The sequence below is a fragment of the Melopsittacus undulatus genome, chromosome 9 (genome assembly GCF_012275295.1).
Source record: "Melopsittacus undulatus isolate bMelUnd1 chromosome 9, bMelUnd1.mat.Z, whole genome shotgun sequence".
NCBI lineage: Eukaryota > Metazoa > Chordata > Aves > Psittaciformes > Psittaculidae > Melopsittacus > Melopsittacus undulatus.
This window is the reverse complement of record NC_047535.1, coordinates 26997745-27019762: the sequence shown is the minus strand read 5'-3', so window position 1 is coordinate 27019762 and position 22018 is coordinate 26997745. Positions and strand designations below refer to the sequence as shown.

Sequence of the window (22018 nt, the reverse complement as noted above, 5' to 3'; positions counted from 1 at the left end):
CAAATGTGGAAGGTGTTAAAGTGATTTAGTTCAATTGACTGCTGGTTGGATGGCTGAGCAGGAATATTGAGGCATTTAACAATGTTGATGGTATTCAGGACAAACATTTATTCTCCAGAGAGTAGAATTTGATCAGGATGATCAAATGCAACTCACTCTTCTCAATTATTTATGAATTGCTACCCCAGTGCTATTCGTCACCACTGGGTTTTACACCATTTAATTATTCAAAATAATCAGCAGCACATCTGTAAACTTGGGCTGGCTTTAAGCAGGCTTTGCTTCAGCTGTCACAAAATCACTGCTATTAACAAATGTTGGACACCTTCTGCCCGTGTTTTAGCAAAGAAAAACATGCTCTAATAGCCTTATTTTTCCTTTCTTTCTGGAGCTCCCTGCTGCAAGTGCCATGCTGTGGCAGCCAGTGGGAGAGATGGCTTTGGCCAGCTAATCCTGTTTTGGGGAGCACAAGGTCCCCTCTAAGGAGAAGTTAAACTCTGATTGCACTGCATATGCCAAGTTCTATTCTCCATGCTGGCTTAAGATTTGGAGCACGTCTTTTGAAGTCAGTATAGCTGCTCCAGATGTGTGTCTCCACAGCTGAGGTCTTGGCTGCCTAAAGAGTAAAGGAAATCTCCTCCTGGAGCAAGGAGGAGGAACAGGAACAAGACAATCCCTGTCTGGTGAATCATCCAGCTCCCTTTCATTGCTTACGTTGTGTCCTGCTGATGCTCTGTGGGCCTGATTTTCTTCCTTATGGTTCACAGTGATAGGACAGAAGAGTGAAACCGAGGGTTTTTCACAGAGCCTGTAGGTAAAATGTTTCTCAAGTGCCTAAACTGACTCAGAGATGAGAATACCAGTTCTGAAAGCAGCTGAGGGGTAGAGGACCCTGAGGTTACATTTATACAGTAGTCATTGGAAGCAGCTAGCAGTGTAACTTCTCATGTCTGGTCATATCCAGCTATGGTCTATGTGCTGGAATTGTATCTGCCAGCTATAGTGAAGACTTAGCTAATGTTTTATGGAGAAACAGCAGGATTCCAGCTGAAACAGAAAATCCACTGTTACAGGGCTGCTCGCCTTCGGTGGAAAGTACCACAGCCAAGTCATGCCTGGGGAACTTCTGGAATGAGGTATTAGGTTCTGCAGTCCTACAGGCTGCTTTTTATATCTAAAAGATGAGAGAAGGGGATGACAAGAAGGTGCTGAAAAAATGTGATCAATACTGCAGAATAAATCAATCTTCTCAAAGACAGGCAATGCACAGGGTGTTTTTAAGGAAAAAGGATCAAAAACCCTTTCAGAAATTCCTGTGTCAGGAGGTTTATGGTGGGACCTGTGAAAGAGAAGACCAAGCTGGGCACACACATACTCTGCCCAATGTAGAAGGTAAACATTCGCCATGTGTTTGCTGCTAGTTTTTGGTGTGAGTCTCTTCCTGTGTTTTTGGCAGCATGCTGTGGGTTGTGTTGAGTTGTTTTTTACATGGAGAAGACTCCTTTGAAAGTAAATGGTGTGAATACTCCCTCATCCTCTTAAAATGAGCTGTAATTACAGCTAAATATTTTGTGAACGTGCTTAGGAAGTGTTTCATGTGCAGAGGAATAAAGGACTTTGAACTCACCAATCTTGCTTTGGAAAGTACATCCAAAACAAGTTCTTATTCCCTCTGGGTAATCATAGTGCAAGTAGCCAGCTTTATTGTCTGGTGATAGCTGGGCTTTCTTGTATAAACAGAATTGTTAAGATTTCCTTTGAGTCTGGTGAATTTTCAATTTTGGATATAGAAAAAAAGGGCCCGATTTAATACTGAACAACAAATAGCTTTTAAAAATAAAGGCAATGATCTTGTATCACCAGTGCTGGTCTTCTGATGAAACTTAGTATTTTACCTTGGAGGTTGTTCAGCCTACTACTGAGAACAGTTCAAGGAGGTTTTGGCTTGCTGTCAGGCAGCTCCAGCACTCTCCTGCTATGGCACACAGGGTGAGGTACCACATCTTCACAGGCAACACTGGGGCAGGGTTTGGTGGCAAGGCTTAACAGAGATTGAGAGGCTTCCAGAGCCAGAGATTATATGTACCCCTTTTCTAACCAGAGATTTTCTTGGCATCAGTATGCTTGATACTTTTTAATAGACCTTTCTACCATAAATTTCTCATTGCCTCTTGAACCCTTCAGATTTCTAATGTCCAAAGCATCCCATGGTGATGAATTCTACAATTTGTTCCACAAGAACGGACTTCCTTTTGCTTTTAGCTCATGCCTACTAACTTATCTTGATTAATCCTAGCTTTATCTCTGTTCACTTAAACGCCTCACAGAATTCCTTCTGCCTCCCTCTCATTCCCCCTTTGCCTGTTTTTGAATCTGCAGAAGTCTGAACTATTTAATCTGTTTGTTTGAGGAAACCATTCTAGACTTATGATGACTTGTTCCCTTTGTAGCTTTTTCTATTCCTTTACCATATCCTTTTCAAGATGAGAAATCCAAAACTGTGCACAGTATTTAATGAGTGGGTTTACTGCAGAGTTCTGCAGGAGCACAGTGATGTTTTCTGTTTGGTTTTCTATTACTTTCCTTCTTCCTAACATCCCATTTGTTTTTTAACAACTACTGAACACTCAGCTGACACCTCCAGAAAACTATCAGCTGTGACCCCAAGGTCTTGTCACTGAATGGTAATAGCAAATTGGGAACCTGTCAGTATGTATGTGTAGTTAGGGTTGTTTTTCCCAAGTACATCACTTTGCATTTATCAACATTGAATTTCATTTGCTGTTTTATCACTCAGCCACTCAGTATTGCGAGATTGTTCTGCTTCCCTTCACAAACAGCTTTCGTTCTAATTATCCTGTATAATTTTGTATCATAAACACACTTTGTCTCCTCTGCAGTCCATTTAGGAATAGATTAGGTCTCTATAAGGTCCCGCTGGTGGAACCTGAGCACTGAGAATTCCTGGGCATGTGAGTTCCACCTCTACCCTGATCCTATAGGAGAGTTTCCCTTTTGCTCCAAGACATATCAGGTTTTTAAGTAATATTTTTTGAGAAGCCTTTTCACAAACATTTTGGAAATCCAAATATACTATTCCGTTCAGACTGTGCTTACCTATAGATATCTTCAGGGACCTCTCCACAGTCTGTTAGAGGTGTTCACTAGCTCTGATATTTATTACCAGCGTCTAGCAGTTTGCCCCACAGAGAAGTTGGATTTAGTGGGCTGTAGTGCCTGAAATCCCTTCTGGATCTCATTTTAAAAACTGATGTCACATTTGTCATCTTCTGTTCCCCTGATAGCCTGACTATATAGGGCATGTGCCCTCCGAATTCTTGTATCAAAAAGAGTGTGAAGTGCCACCTCCCACAGTAAAGCTTTTCACTCCCTCCCCCTGGCCAGTTGCTGGAATAACACAGTACATTTTTTGAGTAGCTGTGTCCTTTTGCTCTGAGAAAGGAACCAAGGAAGCCAAGAAATCACCCTCCATCCCCAAAGCTAACTGAATTTCTAGACTATAATGCAGTGTTTGGGTTTTTGAGATTGGACAATTTTCTTTCCCCTCCTTCCTAAGAGTGGGTTGGTCAGTGCTGCTGCAGGGATGATTAGAGGGGGTAAGTGCAATCTCTGCAGACCTCTCCTGCCTGTGGCCTTGGGAGTGTAATGATTCATTGCCAATTTGGAGTCTGCACAGTCTCGCCGAACTTGGAGGCAGGCTGTCTAGCTCCCTCATCACATAAATTGAAAATATCTTTATACTCCAGCGGCACCTTCTTCTAAATGTCCTGAAATGTAAGAAAATAACATAAATCCATATCTGCAGCGATGCGGCAGGGATTTGCTAACGTTATCCTCATGGTTGCTGCTGCTCAGGGCAGGGGTCACTAGCTCTTTTTAACCGGTGACCTCAGAATGTTATTCTTTAGTGGAGGGCTGCATTGAAGACAGATAATGCTGCACTTCACATGTTTCTTGAGACGCTAAAAACACTGTGTAGTTATACTGGCATCCCTTATAGATTAGACACAGTTTACAGCAGACACATGCTTATAACTGCATCAACGCCAAGGAATTTGGCAGTAGAAAGATGCCATTTCAAAAAACATGCTGCTAGCAGTCATTACTGCACTGGGAAATGGTTTATAACCTTGGCCCAAAGTTGCCGTAATTAGAGGTATTCTGTGCATTGTTGTACTGAAACCAAAGGGAAGCAGCACATTGAAGCTGGATGAGGAAGGATTGCTGCAGAAGAGGGTCTTCCTGGAGTTCTCAGTTCTTATCTCTCCACTTGACTTTCCCTAAGAAACTGGCATCATGGATTAGGAGATAAAGTTGAAGAGAAGCAATAAAAGAAGTTCAGCTGTCTGGGCTTTCTGTTACTAGCCATAGTACTGCAGCCATACCCAAGGTTTCTGCCTAGAAGCCCTGCACGGGCAACTCAAGAGTTCATTCAGACTCTGACACCTCCCTGCATTGTGAAGGGCAGGGTACCACAAGCAAATGTTCCTCCACCATCTTCTCCTCTCTAATTTATTTACATGAGTTTTTAGCTATCTAAATACTGTCATTCCTGTGTTGAGTCGTTTTGGCTTGTTTGTTTTCCCCTTCTTTCCAGGCTGCCCCTAGCTCCCAGCTCTCTTGAGCATCATCACGGAGTTTGTACAAGTGCTAAATTTTCCCCAAAATCCATGCTGTTCCTGTGGGATATCTTCAAATGCTGTGTGCTGTCCCTGTTGGTATGCTGGCTTCGTGTTTGCTGTGATAAACAGCAAGAGCAGTACCACAGAATTCTCTAATTTGAGATAAAAATAATAGATCAAACCTGATTTTAGGGGTGGATGAACTAGCTGCTTTCATGCTGAAAAATATCAAATATCAAAACATAGCTATGGATCTCATTTAATTTAGTCTTTCAGATTAGGATCCTTTCTTTGTTCATGATTCCTCCTCATTGCTATTCATTGGCTTTCACAGTTCAGCCCCTGCTAGGACATCGAACTCAAGTAATGGGAAACAACAGCAGCACTGCATAAGGCCAAATCAAGAGATCGAGTTCCTGCTCAGTCACTGTAGCAAAAATTCTTGCTCAAACCTTATATTGCCAGCAAGACACTGGTGCAGTTTGATTTTACACTTAAATGGAAATTCTCTGAAGTTTAGAAGAAACTAATCTGTAACTTGTTTCAGAAAGGCAATGAAAATAGGTCGTTAAACCTGGGTGTATCAAATTCCAATTAGCATTAGCATGGACAATATAATTAAAAGGTAAATCAGCCATAATAGCAGAGACTAGGCTACTTTTTACAGTAACTAACGGTCAATTGAAATCATGTACTTTGCTTTCTTGGGTTGTCAATGATAAGTTGAAAAGACAGAATAAGAGCCTGTATCCATTCATCTTTGAACAGTAATGTGTTCTGCAAAGTTAAACATGAAAAGCAGCAGTATCCTAGCCAGCTGCCATTAAAATCAGTGGAAGGGACTAAGTGGGATTAAGGAATGCCAAAGAAAATACTCTAGAGCAGAACGGTTTGTGGATGTGGTGATAATGGACACTATCTGTCCTACTCCAAGGTGCTAGTAGCAGTTTTGTGCTAACTGGGAGAGTAGTTTTCATTGGCTGCAGTGAGCAGCCTGGGATCATACCTGCCTGCAAACTTAGGTTGTAATAATAATATCATCATGGTGATGTTTTAAATGCAAATGAAGGACTCGGTAGCCAGTAAGATTTAGAAATCCCAGGGTTTTCATTGCATAAGCAGTAGAAAATTCTGGGAAAGCAAATATGTAATATACATAAATGTGGTAAAATGGCATAATTAAGATGGTGACTTTTTGGAACTTTCTCCAGGGTGATACTTATTAACACTTGGCTGCCCTCTTCTGCCAATGGGTAAATAATCCTCTGAACAGAGGCATAAATAACAGGCTGCAACTAGTGTTTTCTTGCAGCACTGTGTGCATTGGTGAAAGACAATCACCTTGGCTTTAATAACAAAGGAATGTTAACTTCTGCCATACTGTCTGGTAGGGGGAGCCTGTGGTTTAGTAATTTGCTGTTAGAATTCGGAGATGTGAACCAGGGAAGGTAAGAGTGTGGATGACCACCCTCTGCTCTCAACCCCATCTGTCCCTGCAACACTGATAGTGGACAACATGGAGTTGGGGGATTTTCTCAGTCCCTTTCTTGTTCGACAGCTTCAATGTACCAAAGTGCTGTTTGTGTCCTGAACTAGGGGAGAGGGCTGAAGTCAAAATGGCCTTTTTACTGTTCCACACTGATCTTTTAGAAGACAAAAACAATTGAGACACACTGGGAGGAGAGGGCTTTTCTTGAACAGACTCCTTTTGCTGTGCATTTGCAGTGTGCAGACATAGGAATCCACCATTATAGCAGCTTTCCAGAGCATTAAAAATCGCTTAGAAAGTTACATGTTAAGAAAACCCATTTTCAGCTAATCAGCTCTCGCAGCATCAGACCTTCTTTTCCACTGCTGTGTTTTTCACTCTCTTAGCTTAATCTTCCTCTGTTATTAACTTTATATTGGCCAGCTGGGAACATGTTCAGTTGAGAAAACAGTCAGCATCAACATAAAAAGGTTAATTAAAATGATTAACCTCACCAACAATTCCCTTATGGAAGAATCCTATAGAATTTAATAGAAAGTGATACATTTACTATGTAGTATTTAAACTGTCAGAGAAAATTCCTTAGCAGGGAGGTAATTCCCTATTAAGTTTGTTAACTTGTTAGGGTGTTCTCCACAGCACCTTATTGGATTCATCTGTATTAAATTCCACAGCAATTGGCATAAATATTTCAATGCTGATAACTTCTACAAATAATTCTGTAGTGATGCAGGGATGTAGAGTTTGATGTGAGGCTTTTGAAAAGCAAGGGGGTATATTTTAGGAGCAGTCTACAGTGGTGCAGCAGTGATGTTATACGATTTCTAAATGCAAAGGAAAAAAAAAGGTAAAATGAAATTACATTAAATCAACCTAACACATAAGTAATGCTGCTTTTCCAGTTATGACTTCAGCTGAACTGATCCTGCCCATTGTGTAATCAGAAGTCCCTTGCTTACTGGAGCTGACAGGTAGAATTAGGGGAAGCGCACACTTTAATGGTGTTTTTTATTTCTGTGATAGAAATGGAACTATGAAAATTCTATTAGGGCCAGCTGGGAGTTTGGCTTGATTTGTCTTTGTCTTTGCTCAGCTCATCTCCTTGAGCTTAGCATGTTTCTCCCTATGGAGGATGGGGAAGAGAGAGAGAAGCAATTCTTATTTGGGAGTGTCATGTGGATATAAAAGCTGTAAAACGTTCAAGGTTTTAGTATACTTTGCACTTTTAAAATGTAAATGCTGGGGAAGGTATCAAAATTGCTATGCAAGTCCTTTGTGAAATGTCTGCATAATGCTGAACTCTGTTACATCTGCTGTTTGTATAGCATTTCTCTTGATAATTTTTCTCTGTCACTTAGCTTGTGATCTTTGTAGCAGCTGTGAGCTCCTAATGACTTTCCCTCTTAGGCAGGTTCTATACTGTTATTTTTAAAGCCTACAGTACAAAGTAATTTGGCACTTCCCCATATATCCTTGGGGGAAACTGGTACTGTTAGGTGTGATTTCTGGGACGCATAAAAGATCTGAATAAATGCAGTTTCTTCCACAACTTTATGAACTCCAACTATTGATATATTTTTCAAAAATTTGGAGGTTTAACCAAATATTTAGGGATAAAAAAGTGTTTAGTTTATTCAGGAAGATTGTGGTTAAATAAATAGTAGAAAATATATCTCAGAGGTGGCAGCACACATGACGTTTAGTGATTCAGTTTGTAAGGCAGTCTCTGAAATGTGTAACAGGACAGCCTGGCCAACGGGAATAGCTGCTTTTCTCTGGGATCAGAGAAAAGGCCCTTCATTGTCCCATTCTAATAGCCCTATATTCTGTTACGAGCAATGAAAGTAAGAGGTAAGTTAAGAACTAAAAGTATTAATGGGGATTATGTATCTAACTTACAGCCTCAACTAGACAACAGTCTGCACCTCTAAAGACCTTAGCAAGGCTGGTCTCTTTCTGCTATGTAAATGTATAAATACATGTATGAATACAACCTTTGATCTTTTTCACTGTATTGTGGGCTGTTAATCAGTGTCCCAGAGGTGGTATTCGAAGTATTTGCTGTTATCTTCAAAGTTCTATTTTATTTATGTTTCATAAAAGGCATCTCTCTGCAGACAACTAACAAAAGGTCAGTGTCAAACTTAAATGTCAGAAGCCCTTTTTTTGAGAGGTTATAAGCAGAGAAGTTGTCCAGCACTCAGTCTTGTGCTGAAATGCTTTTTGTGCTTAATTTATTACATTGCACTGGCCACTCTTGCCTTTAAGTGACTCTATCTTCCCTTCCCAAGTAGGGAAAGAGTAAAGCATCACAAGAGATACAGTCCAGAAGACAGATGGACTGCTGGTCAGAGGAAACAGTTGGTCCTCAGGGTGCTCAGAGTGCATCTGTCACCAAGTCTGTGGAGAGGAGCATAACTGCACACCTGACAGCAGCTAACAGAGCTCTGTTTGAGCGGATCCTATCATACAGGGCTATACTGGAAGACTGTGTTTTATCCCAAAATTAAGATATCAGTACTTTAAATGTGGGATTTTTGAGCTATTGCAAGAGAAGATAAAGCTCAATTTTCTTGAACTGATGCATTTCATGTTTGAATATTTTTCATGCCCAGGAAGTGCAGCGCTGTACGGCTGACATGAACATCACTGCAGAGCATTCCAACCACCCCGACAACAAGCACAAGAACAGATACATCAACATCCTAGCCTGTAAGTAAGCACTGGCTGTAAGCACAATGCATCAAGGCACTCTCCTCTCACAGTGTGTCTATGTGTGTTTGGAAAAGGCAGGTAGCTTCAAGTTACCTTACTACACAGTAGTGAATAACATTTTCAAGTGTGGCTGGGAGATAATTTCCCTACCAAAGGCAGAGGATGTTTTGACCTCTCTGTCACTTTGGTTTTCATTTTTGGATTTCACTCCAACTTTTTTTCTAAAATATGTTGCAGTTTGATGGTCCAAAAGTAGTTTTAGAAATACCAGTTTGGTATGAACCTAATTGGAGGAATAACTGGGATAAATTGATCAGAGCTCTTCTGCCTGCTAATGTCTGAAAACTAGCCTTTGCATAGTGTGGAGCAAAGAGTTTTATTGATGATTCCTTTATAACCCCAAAGGTGCTAATTCTCACGGAGTACATCTGCTGTATTTCAGCCTGCTTCAGCTGTGTATATGACTTGGACAAACAGTGATCTCTGTAGCACAGTGCAGGCTTTGCCTGTATTCCTCTGAGAACTGCAAATCTCGGCTCTGCTCTAGAATGCAAATCACTGCAGGTCTGGGATGGAAAGCAGTAACTGCTTCCATATTGTTCTCTGATGTGGAATGAATGGCAGATGCAGCAGTCACTGTGAACTACAAACAAAGATGGAGCCACTGATAAAAAAGTTCACAGTGTTCATAAACACTGCAATAAATCTGGAATGTTGTTGATAATATAGGAAGGATGTCTCTAAGAGACTCTCAGATGTAATCAAGGTGCCAGCTAAGGACCAATTCAGAGACCTGTAAAAGACTTGCTATTACATGGCCTTTGACAAGGGGATTCATTCAGCTTTGATTTTAGACGTAGATGTCTGGTTCCTCTAGGCACAGAGGGAGAAGTACCATTGGAGGAGAACTGAAGCAGACATTCCAGTCCTCCAGATTGCCCATGGGGAAGCCTTACTCTCTCTATTGAGAGGCACTTAAGGAAGGCAACTGAAACCACATTTTTCATGCTTAAAGTTAGCCCAAGTGTGTCATCTCTACACATGCTGGAAGTGCCACCCAGCCCAATGCTACTGCCTTGGAGCAGAAGGACTGCAATATTTTCTCTGATTTAAGCCAAAGCCAAACATTTGGGTGGAACAAAAAGAGGAGCTAAAGAGTGTAACCTAAAGTCTGACCTCTTGGTGTGATGAGGATGGTGAAGGAGTAAGAACATTGACTCAGATCCCAGAGCCAGGAGAGCTGTGTGAGCCCAGCAGTGGAAGATAATGATCTCAGACACTGAGCCAAGCAAAGGCAACTTCAATGCCTGCAAGGGCCAAGCTGTTGTCTCTGCATGGTGTTACGCAGCCCTGTGAGGCTCTTTGAATCATACTACACTGTGTGATGTGGATGATCCTAGAGATTGTGCTCCTAGGGCTCCAGTGTCCTTTAAAGAGAAGCTGTCCCAGCATGAACCACATACTTAAAGGGATGTGAAGACTCAGGACCTGCTATGATGAGCAGATGACCAAGACCAGATACTCCCATCTCCCACTCACCTCCCATCCAAGGCTAATTTCTTCCATGTATGAGTAAAGGCTACTCCAGTACGTGGGAAATGGAACGTTTACCTGCAGCTCTGTGCTGTGTTTCCTTAATGCTCTCTTAATGCTCTGTTTTTCATCCTGCAGATGATCACAGCAGGGTGAAGCTAAGGCCTTTACCAGGAAAAGATTCGAAGCACAGTGACTACATTAATGCTAATTATGTCGATGTAAGTTGTTTGAATTGGTTTGATTTCTCTGACTCTGAATCCTTCCACAAGGAGGAAGTATTGCTGCTTGTGAAGTGGTGTTTTCCAGCTTCACCTGAGAATTTTGCTACAAATTCCTCTCTCTGAGAAAGGCACCTTTCTCTGTTACCTTTAAAATATTGATATGTCTACCATGATACTGCTTTCATCTCACTTGGCATTATGGTTTTCTTTGAAGGGTTACAACAAAGCAAAAGCCTACATTGCTACCCAGGGACCTTTAAAATCTACCTTTGAAGATTTCTGGAGGATGATTTGGGAACAAAATACTGGAATCATTGTCATGATCACAAACCTTGTTGAAAAAGGAAGAGTAAGAGATTTTCTAGTTTATTAATAGTTGCTTCTTACCACATTCCCAAATCATGGGGGCAGAATTTGGTTTTAATGGTTTAGGATATGATGTACAAGGGGTAATGGGTTAAAACTTGAACAGGGGAGGTTTAGATTGGATATAAGGAAGAAATTCTTTACTGTGAGGGTTGTGAGGCACTGGAATGGGTTGCCCAGGGAGGTTGTGAATGCCCCATCCCTGGCAGTGTTCAAGGCCAGGTTGGACAAAGCCTTGGGTGATATGGTTTAGTGTGACATGGTGACATGGTTTAGGCAGGGGGTTGGAACTGGATGATCTTACGGTCCTTTCCAACCCTAACTATTCTATGATTCTATGATTCTATATTGATGTATATAATATGTAACTATCAGAACAGAAGGATACATAGCTAGCCATGATTTTACTTCTTTAACAAGCTCTAAATGTAAAGCAACAGCTCAAAGCCTCAGCCAACCCACCCAACTATGTCTTTGTTCAGAGGAAATGCGATCAGTACTGGCCATCAGAGAACAGCGAGGAGTATGGGAACATCATCGTCACGCTGAAGAGCACAAACATTCATGCTTGCTACACTGTGCGCCGCTTCACAGTCAGGAACACAAAGCTGAGAAAGGTGAGTAAAGCCTTCAGTGTTCTCACCCAGAGGCCTTCTGGCTTGTGTAGGATGCAAGGCACACAGGAGCAAAACTCAGCTTTTGCATAGGCAAGTTAAAGTAGCAGGTGGATGGGAAATAAGTAAGCAAAGCCGGGATTACAAGGAACCTGGTGAAAGATTTAACCTGTATTTCTTTTTCTGAAGTTCACTGCTGCTTTGGTGTCACAGTCATTGCTGTTATTACCTGTTCCCACATGGATTTTTCCTTGAACTCTGTCTCCACCTAGCAGGAAGCAGAGCTGCAGATTTCTTTTGTTAGAATCCAGGAGTTTTTCGGCTGAGCATTGAGTCTCTTTCCATGCTTCTCATCCCAAATCTTTCTGTTCTTTCTGTGCACTTTGCACTCAGGGTCAGAAAGGAAACCCCAAAGGGCGGCAGAACGAGAGGACGGTCATTCAGTATCACTACACCCAGTGGCCTGACATGGGTGTGCCGGAGTATGCTCTGCCCGTGCTGACCTTTGTTAGGAGATCCTCTGCAGCCAGAACCCCAGACATGGGACCAGTGGTGGTGCACTGCAGGTATGATGGGTGTGAGTGACTACTTCATGGCAAGCATACCTAGTGCATAGCAGGTGCTCTTACACACCAGCTAAGACTAACACAAGCTGGAGCAACATTGGTGGCCCAGGATAGCAGCAGTTTGGTGCAGGGTGGATGTCTGTATGGCTTCTTCCAGCCAGTACCAGTAACAACAGCAGTGGAGACAGGGGCGAGTGTTGGCACAGGTGAAATCCAAGACCATGGTATCCCCATCCTCACTGTCCTGGCCTGCGAGCCCAGCTTTGGTGGCATTGGCGTGAAGGCTTCTTTTGTATTCATCCTCATCATGCAGCACAGAGATACCCGGAGAGGAAATACATAACTGGTAGAATTCCCAGAAAATGGAAGTATTTTGCTGAGAAACTTTCATGGTTGGGGCTAACAGAAAAACAAAAGCCTGTGAACAGGAATATTTGCTTAGTTCTGCTGTTGTGATCATTTTCTTTCATCTGGCTGTATTATGTGGGTTTCTCTTATGTTTTTTTATAGTGCTGGTGTTGGCAGAACTGGTACCTACATTGTGATAGACAGTATGCTGCAACAGATAAAAGACAAAAGCACAGTAAATGTCCTGGGTTTCCTGAAACATATCAGGACACAGCGCAACTACCTCGTCCAGACAGAGGTAAAAATTGCAGCAGGCTTGAATTTAAATCCATGTCCATTTTATGCTGTAATCAAAAAGAAAACATTTTTCTATTACATTCCTATAAAAATTTAATATATCACTGTCACTTTTTGCTCTGGAATGTATCTCTTCTTATAGACCAAATACTTCAGATTCGGTTTTTGACTTAGTGAGAGTTGTACGTGTGACACTTGTAAATGTTTATTCTGGACTTGGCCATACTTGCATGGGTGCCTTGTTTTGCACATCCTTCCTTTAGTGTGCTCTAGCCCTCGGTTAAAGACAGCTGTCTAGTTTATTCCAAGTGCCTACATTATATGCTTGTTTCTCTAGGAGCAGTACATTTTTATTCATGATGCCTTGTTGGAAGCCATCCTTGGGAAGGAAACTGAAGTATCTGCAAACCAGCTGCATATTTATGTTAACAGCATCCTCATACCTGGCATAGGAGGGAAGACACGACTAGAGAAACAGTTCAAGGTATCACCGCCATCCAGAAGGACTTAATTTCCCTACTCTCTTTTGTATGGTCTATCTCCCAACTGTCAGTTGTCATAGATAAGGAACCAAGTCAGAACACTTGATTAGCAGCTGCAGAAGTTTTGTCCTCCACAGACTTAGCTAACGCTGCTGGAAATCAGTATTAAAACTCTTGAAGGCAGAAGTGAGCAGAGGGGCATGGACACTGTTTTGGAGTATGCTTCTAGTCTTCCTGGTCCCACAGGGGCTTGGATGTTCCTGAGTCTGTGGCTAGCTTGGCTGAAAGTCTTCTTCCAGTCTATGGCTCTCCTGCATATATGTGGAGAAGGACATGAAATGAGGTTCTTCGCAGCTGTGGCTGCCCCATCTATGGCAGTGCTCAAGGCCAAGTTGGACAGGGCTTAGAGCAACCTGCTGTAGAGGAAGGTGTTCCTGCCCATGACAGGGGAGTGGAACCAAATGATCTTTAAGATCCCTTCCAGCCCAAACCAGTCTGTGATTCTATTATGTTATGAAAAATGCTTTAAGACCAGGATACACAATAGGCCTTTCTTGTTGCTATTAACTGTGCTTGCTGCTTTTCCCTGCTATGTCATTGCTGATTTCATCCTGGCCTAATTTATTTTTTGCTCAGATCTCCTATTTGAAACCTAAGATTTTCTGATTACATTTTATTTGAATGCCTTTAGAAATATTTTGTGAGACTGTGTATCATAAGATTATACATGACATCTGTTTTCACAGCTAAACTCACTCAATAACTACCCAAAGAACTGAAACCATTAAATTATACCAGGTGCCAAGCTATTCAAAAACCAAACAGGCTCTTCTCCGAATTCACTCACAGAAATCTTGGTACTTCACCATCAGTCAAGACATTCCAAATGCTTAATTACTAAATTAAAGAAACAAGTGCAAGCGCAAGCAATACACACACAAAATGCAGCAGGAGAAAAGGATTTCATATTAAAAAAATTGTATGTATAAATATAAGTGTATACATCTAGATTATAGGTATAAGTATAAACATACACATATAAAATGTACACATTAAGATGTCTTCTGATGACTTGTGGCAAACTTTCAATACCTTGAGTGCCAATTTCAGAAACTACTTTCTCTACCAACGTTGTGCAGGTATTTAGAAACCCCATAACTTCTAATGAGGCCTGTGCCAATACACAGATGAGTTGAGTGCTATCTTGTTTAGGGTGTATTTGAAACTGGGACGTGACCAGCAGCAATTATTAGATCTTTCTCTCACTTCTGCTGCTGCCACAGAGTTGGCAGAAAATGACTTGTGCTCATGCCCTGATACAGTGCTTTACATTCAACCATCTTAGAGTAAGATTATGCTGAGTAATGAGTTGCTAGTGCAGGAAATGAAAAAGCCACCTTCACTCTCTTTGCTCTGGTAGAATCTGGGTGCATATTCAAATAGAATCTGTCTCCTGATATCTTTTTTTTGTGCCTTTGTCAGCTCAGAACGAACTTGGCAGAACACAGGATGTAACCCATGGCATCCCTCAGACCTTTGGTGGGTTCCCCAAAGGTCTGGCAGAAAAAGAGATCCTACAGGAATGATCTGGCTTTTCTTCTGGGAGAAAACATAGGTTTTTTGTTCTATTTTTCTAGCTCTTCTTCCTTGAGAACTGCTTCTGATTGAACGTACCTGCAAGTCTATGAAGTATACTCTTAAAGATACCTAAATGTAGTGTTCAGTGAAAATACATTTTAATGGAACTTCATTTTCAGGATGTTTCAATGCTGAGAGCTGCAGAAATCTTTTTATCCATTAAACATGTTGTATGAAAAGGATGATTTCCATTGGCATCTTGAGTAGTTTAAACAAGTTTAACAATGTAGTTTATTCTTCTACTAATGCATTTTCACAGGAGTTGGCAAAGAAACCTCCTGTCTTCATTTACAGCACTGTGAGGACTGACTTACTACTTTATTCTTTTTCAGCTGGTTACACAGTGTAATGCAAAATACGTGGAATGCTTCAGTGCTCAGAAAGACTGCAACAAAGAGAAGAACAGGAACTCATCAGTTGTGCCATGTAAGATCACATCTTTGGTTTGATTACTGCCTAGCATAACTTTTTGTACTGAATTCTCCTGGTTTTATGCATGGAAAGGCATAGCCACTAGGAAGGAGAAATGTAATTTTTTGTTCAGGCCAGGCTGTCTTGTCTTTCAGAATTACCCTGATGAAACTGAACAAAAGAAAATAGTGACGGTGTCAGCCAGATATACTGTCCAAGTGAAATGTTAATTTGAAGTGCTTAAGAATTTGAATTATTAGGTAGGGGATAAATCTGTGGAATACTGAGAGAATTACTTTGATACTGCTCCCAGCTCAGGTGAGATCTCCCAGTGTGATTGGCACAAGTTGCTTGTAATTCAGCTACTACACTCAGTTTCTGCCTCTGAGCCTTCCCCAGATATGAGGGTATTTAGTGCCCAAGGACACAATTTCACAGTCATTAATATGGACTCTGTATGGTTGCCAAGCCGTATGAGCAAACCGAGCGTGGGCATGTCATTGCCATCACATTACCAAGGGCATACAGAACAGATGATAGCCAAGCTGGGGAGCCTACAAGGATGCTGGAGAGAGGCTCTTCATCAGGAGCTGTAGCGATAGGACAAGGGGTAATGGGTTTAAACTTAAACAGTGGAAGTTCAGGTTAGATATACAGAAGAAGTTCTTTACTGTAAGGGTGGTGAGGCACTGGAATGGGTTGCCCAAGGAAGTTGTGAATACTCCATCCCTGGCATTGTTCAAGGCCAGGTTGGATGGAGTCTTCAGTGACATGGTTTAGTGACATGTCCTTGCCCATGACAGGGGGTTTGGAACTAGATGATCTTAAGGTCCCTTCTAATCCAAACTATTCTATGGTTCTGTAAGCTTAGCACAAAGTAATAATGGCACAGACATGGAGTTTGTAAATTGAGAGTCATCAGGATCTATCTTAAACTCAAATGTGAATGGGGCAGAAATAATCTATACGGCTTTGCACAGTGTGTTCTGTTGCTTCAGTGATTTCGGTTTGGCACTTGGGACACATCAGTTGGTTTGAGGATGTTGTTGAATCCAGCCCTCAAACACAGAGATGTATAGTTCTGCTGAAGAACACACTCACCCTTCTGGGTGGTTAGCCATTAGGGAAGGGTTTTGTCTCTGGAGGTTCTCTAACCCTCCAGCTGGGAGGAGTGAATGATGGTGGTGCTGTGGAGTGATAGGGAAAACAAAATAAATCAGCTGGGTTTTTGTGCTGCTGGAGACAAATGGAACACTACAGTCAAGAATTACCTGAAATTCCCTGTTATCACTGCATATACTGTTATTTGGTAATTCAGCCTGCTGTGAAAATCTTTGCTATAGTAAAATTTGATTCCTGAAATTACTTTGTCCTTGTGGGAATATTGTGCAACATTCTCTTTTATAACCTGTGTTAGCAGGCGATGCTTTAAGTCAGTTGAAGTGCTGGCCTGCTCCTGCGGGAGATGGGAGCTGCATGCTGTTTGGTTTGTTAACATCTGAGAAATTCTTACTTTCTGCATTGTGCCATGACCAGACTTTGATCTTTTTGTTTTTACCTTTCCTTTTTCTTTCTGTTTTATTTTAATCTTACAGCTGAGCGTGCTAGAGTGGGCTTGGCACCACTGCCTGGAATGAAGGGAACAGATTACATTAATGCCTCTTATATCATGGTGAGGAAGCCAACACCTAATTACAAAGTAAAATCAATTCTAAGGTGCTAAATGCCAGATGCCTGTAATTGTCTTAATTCTGTATGTAATGGCTGTGTATTAACAGATGAGATTTTAACACCTTCCCCATAATGTAAAGCTATTAGCTGTGTTTTATTAAAGATTGTTGCCTAAAAAAATTAAATACAAGGTGCATTTAGGTAGAATGTGTATTTCTATAAGACAGAGTCAGATAAATAGTGGGATTTGGAGTAAATGAAAACATCAGGGACTCTGCAGAATGGAAATGGAATTATAAAATTATAGTATGTGTGAAAATATTGTGGAATAAAATGGAATAGGGTCATTATGTGTCCCCAAAGATTAAATTAATGCTTTAAAAGTGCTGAAAGTAGCAAGTAACCATGTGGTTTGTTTTGCTGCAAAAGGGCTACTACAGGAGTAACGAGTTCATCATAACCCAACATCCGCTGCCACATACGACTAAAGATTTCTGGCGAATGATCTGGGACCACAATGCACAGATCATTGTCATGCTGCCGGACAACCAGAGCCTGGTGAGTTAAACTGTACCTCCCTGCACAGTGCTGCAGCCAGTTTTTGAGCTACCTTCTCAAACTTCACTAGAGCTTGTTATAAAAAGATGGGTTTGAGATGTGGAGCTTGATTTTTGCTCTCCCTTTCTGCACTCACCCCTGGGAAAGACATCATGAGCTGAATGGATGACAGTGCTCACAGGCAGCCCACTGATGATGACAACCTCTTAGAGGCCAGACTGGACAGGGCTTGCAGCAGGCTGGTCTAGTGGAGGGTGTCCCAGTCCATGGCAGGGGGGCTGGAATTATATGAGCTTTAAGGTCTCTTCCAACACAAACCATTCCATGATTCTATGAAAGCTCCTGAGGGTTGCCTGCATGGAGGATGCATGACACCGATGTTACTGAGGGGCCAGGGCCATGGGTAAGGACTTTGGGAGGAGCAGAAATACAAAGCAGGGGCAGTAGAATAGTTGCTGGTTTGCCCAGGGGCTTAAAGCTGAGGCCATGCAAGACTATGTGTATGCAAAGTTACAAATGCTGGTTTTGATGAAAGTGAAAAGCAAACATATATGTTAATTTAAGTGGAAATAACAAGAGAGAGGAAGAGAGAGTAAGGAGACCCAGGTGAGATGCTAATCACTACTTCCAGATTTACTAGCACGTCTCAAGAGGGCATGTTGAAAAGGATAAAGAACTAAACAGTCCTTTTTTTCATGCATGCATCACTGAGGTGAATAGATGGTTACAGATGAGAATGGAAAAGAAGCCACCTTCATTACAACAGGAAAATAGCAGTCATGAGGGGCTACTAACGAGGCAACAGTCAATATGCTTCCTGTGTGCTTTGCGATGAAAGGGACTGCAGGCACTGCAAGGCGAAGAGCCTTCAGAGCAATCAGATCAAATCAGAAAGCACTAATGGAATGAAAGTGTGTCAGGTGGAAATGAAGAGGCTGATCTTGTCTTTACAAGTACCTGGAATAGCTGTGCAGAACAATAGTGATTAAACGGTAAAGGAGGAATGCCGGATTCAGCCACATCCCTTGCAAAGATGCCTGGTCCCTTTTTTCATTTCCACTGTTCCCAAGGTGAAGGCTGGCCTGCAGGGCAGTGGAACCCATGTGTTTGCTTGGTGGTTAGCATGGCTTGTGCTGGCTGGCACAGGACTGAGACAGTGGCAAGGTGCTGAATGTGTAATGTCAAGGGAAAAGGTTTCAATGCAAGCTATTTTCTGTGTAAGGACCTGTCACTTTCTCAGCCATATTACGTTGCTTGCTGGCACTTCTGCTTATTTAGGGCAGATTGTCAAGGTACTCAGAGGACTTAGGACCCCAAGTCCCATTTTCAGAATAAACATTTAAGGCCCAAATGTCAACACTATCTTGCATATTACGTGCATTGAGTCTCCAGGCCCACAGAAAGAAGGCTGGTTTTGGAGATGTGCTCAGGGGTGCAATGGGATGAAGTAGGTTTGTAGTTCATGTTTTCTCACAAGTGTAACATGGGTTATTCAGACACAAGCGTGAAGTGCTGTACATGCTGCCAGAGCAGCTTCTGTGCTTACACTGCAGGGATGATAGGCTCCTAAAGCCAGGAGGAGAAACAGGCTTTGCAGGTATGTGGTGACAAAGCCTAATTTCCTTTCTCTGCTGTAAATTAAGAATTCACAGGTTTTCCTTAAAGAAAAGCTTTGACAGTCTGTTCTCTACATCCTGTCAATTAGGCTACTGCAGCACTGAGCTTCCTCCACCATTCAGTCTCACTGAGGTTTTACAGTGTCCCTTCAGGAGAGGAGCTGTTCTGAGGACTTTGCATTAAGTTAAGCCAGTGTTTTTTTCAAGGCTAAGAACATTTGGGTTTCTTCCTTTCTCCTCCCTCCTCCCCTTGCTCCTAAAAAGTCAAGCCCTACAAAAGTGCCCATCAGTCGTCTAGACCTAGTCCACAGACCTTGAGTTTTGCACCACAAAAAACACAAATTAACAATAATAAGCAATTAGTCTTTAAAGGTCAGTGACGTTTTTTCTAAGCAGATACCTGACTTTCATGCAAAACTGTGTAGACAGGAGGTAATAAAACCTGGGATACAATATAAAGGTTCAATATGAGTGAGCTAAGAGAACCATTTCCCTATGAAACCAATTAAAAAGTAGACATTACCTGTTTGGACACACAGAGGAAGGATCTGGCAGCTGTAACAGTAAATCTGTTTTAGACAGAGATGGTTTTTAAAGGTCAGCTGCTGATCATCTCTACTTATCAAACCAATTTTTTGATCCACTGGATTTTTCAGACACACACAAGCTGTCTGGAAGGCTGTAGTTGTGTGTTGTTTCATTCCTTCAGGCAGAAGATGAGTTTGTGTACTGGCCAAGTCGCGAGGAATCCATGAACTGTGAGGCCTTTACTGTGACCCTTATCAGCAAAGACAGACTGTGCCTCTCTAACGAAGAGCAAATTATCATCCATGACTTTATCCTTGAAGCAACCCAGGTAAAATAAACCTCCAAATGTGGGTATTGGCTTTTCACCAAAATGTTACTGATGTCCTTTATATATGGAAGAAGAGTTCAGAAACAGTTTTGAAGATGATTTACTGGTAAATGCATGTGTGTGCATGTTGCTCACAGGGGAGAGGTATTCGTGCTGGCTCCTTCTCCATCTCACTTCTACTTCCAGGTAGATTCTTCTAGCTAGTAAGACCATAGCATTAATTGTTTGTCTTATTTGAAAGTGAAAACCCTGGTTTTTTACATTTTGAAATTACACAAGCAGATTTAATTATTCTTTGTAAAGGACAACCAAGGTTTATTGTCCTGGTTTTGCTTATAAAATTCAGGTTATATTTATAAACTTATAGTTTATTTGGGGGGGGGTCTTAATTAAGGGATTTTATGTAAGGACATTGGTTTTGAGCTATAAACCTGCCTCTAGTCTGCTGTCTAGATTGTGGCTGGATTTTGCTGCAAAGCATCACTTTGCAATCCCTTTTAAATTTTAATTCCTTGGTTACTCTTCTCTTGATTGACTTTGGAGCTATAGGGGCTCTAAGGGAGGTTTGTGTGGATATAAGCCTTGAACTCAAATACAAAATCATTTCTCAACTAAACATTTTGTTAGAGTTGCATGATTTTAGGGCATTCACTGTTACAGAGATGCTACAGCCTTGTGTCTGTTGTCTTCCTTCTATATAAACTGTGTGGAAGAAGAAGGTATCTCTTCAGTTTGTTGTGAGGTTCTTTCTTCTTTCTACCTGGAGTAGATAAATGTGAAACTAAAGGAGCTAATGCCCAGGCTGGTTTCTCATTGCAGGATGACTACGTTCTGGAAGTCCGCCACTTCCAGTGTCCTAAATGGCCAAACCCAGATGCTCCCATAAGCAGTACCTTTGAACTTATCAATGTAATCAAGGAAGAGGCCTTAACAAGGGATGGCCCCACCATAGTTCATGATGAGTATGTCATCTCTTTTCTCCCATTTATGTGCAGATTGTACAAGGAGTTACTCAGCTATAGGATATTAGTTAGGTGTGATATCCATTCTTGCATGGAGTGGATGGGGTTTATTGGTCTAGAGAACAGGAACAGAACATTTATACTTACACGGGTAAGTTTTCAGTTGGCATCTGAGGCTACATACACTTTGCTTAGTGTAGTTTTTTAAGTTCATCATACTTTGAGGTGGACTCAGAAAGTGAGAATGTGTTTGCTTTGTATTTGGGGTTCTTCTGCGCCTGGAAGTATCCCATACAAATCCTACAGCTTGTTTCAGAACCCAGCAGAGCCCTGGTTTAGCTAAGGCCCAATATGGACTTATGGAAGCCAGTTTCAGAATGGCCTGAGCTCCTGCCTAACAGCTCAGGTTTAATGTGCTGTGTAAGGTGGAACAAGCTCTGCTCAGCTGTGTCTCAGGATGAGCAGTAGAAGTATCTTGTGACAAAGGGCCCAGGTTTTTAGAGAGCAGATTTATTCTCCCACCTTCTGCTTTCCCATAACCCTCTAAGGGGCCCATATGTTGCCAAGTGGGAGGGCGGGAGCCTGCTAACACAAGGCCAACATGCCCGAGCACTTCTCTCCTTTTGTAGTGCAGTGATGAGCATTATCTTGCCAGCTATGCTTGAATGCCCAATTATAAAGGATGCTAAATATTGCATTGCGTATTACTACTTTGCATACATTATGGAGCTGCAAAATACTATTACAGTGAAGCTGGAGCCTGGATCCAACAGGATCTCATTGGAGGGGCTGTTTTCCTCATGGGCAGAGCACTTCCTGGAGTCATTCTGCCCTTAAAAACTCAAGGAAGCACAATTTCTGATACTGCTTGAGTTGCGCTTGGAGTGAACACTGAGCCAGCATCAGTGACTGCTATATCTGCACCTCCCTATGCTCCAGTCCATTAGACCTTGCTACAAAATGGAATTAGTGGGAAAGTCTGGGAAATCTTCACATTCTGTGTGCTGAAAGAGCTTTTGCTTCCCATCA

The 22018-nt window shown here is 41.8% G+C and overlaps 1 protein-coding gene across 1 annotated transcript in view; it reads left to right on the top strand.

Annotated features, from left to right (window-relative positions):
* PTPRG (protein tyrosine phosphatase receptor type G) overlaps positions 1–22018 on the top strand; it is a 405849-nt gene that overhangs the window by 375809 nt on the left and 8022 nt on the right. Inside the window, exons 17-28 of the mRNA XM_034065923.1 lie at positions 8748–8844; positions 10519–10601; positions 10819–10953; positions 11453–11587; positions 11978–12150; positions 12661–12796; positions 13133–13279; positions 15248–15341; positions 16922–16998; positions 17427–17555; positions 19881–20027; positions 20847–20989. Coding sequence (XP_033921814.1) covers positions 8748–8844; positions 10519–10601; positions 10819–10953; positions 11453–11587; positions 11978–12150; positions 12661–12796; positions 13133–13279; positions 15248–15341; positions 16922–16998; positions 17427–17555; positions 19881–20027; positions 20847–20989 — 1496 coding nt within the window. The remainder of the gene's footprint in view (positions 1–8747; positions 8845–10518; positions 10602–10818; positions 10954–11452; positions 11588–11977; positions 12151–12660; positions 12797–13132; positions 13280–15247; positions 15342–16921; positions 16999–17426; positions 17556–19880; positions 20028–20846; positions 20990–22018) is intronic.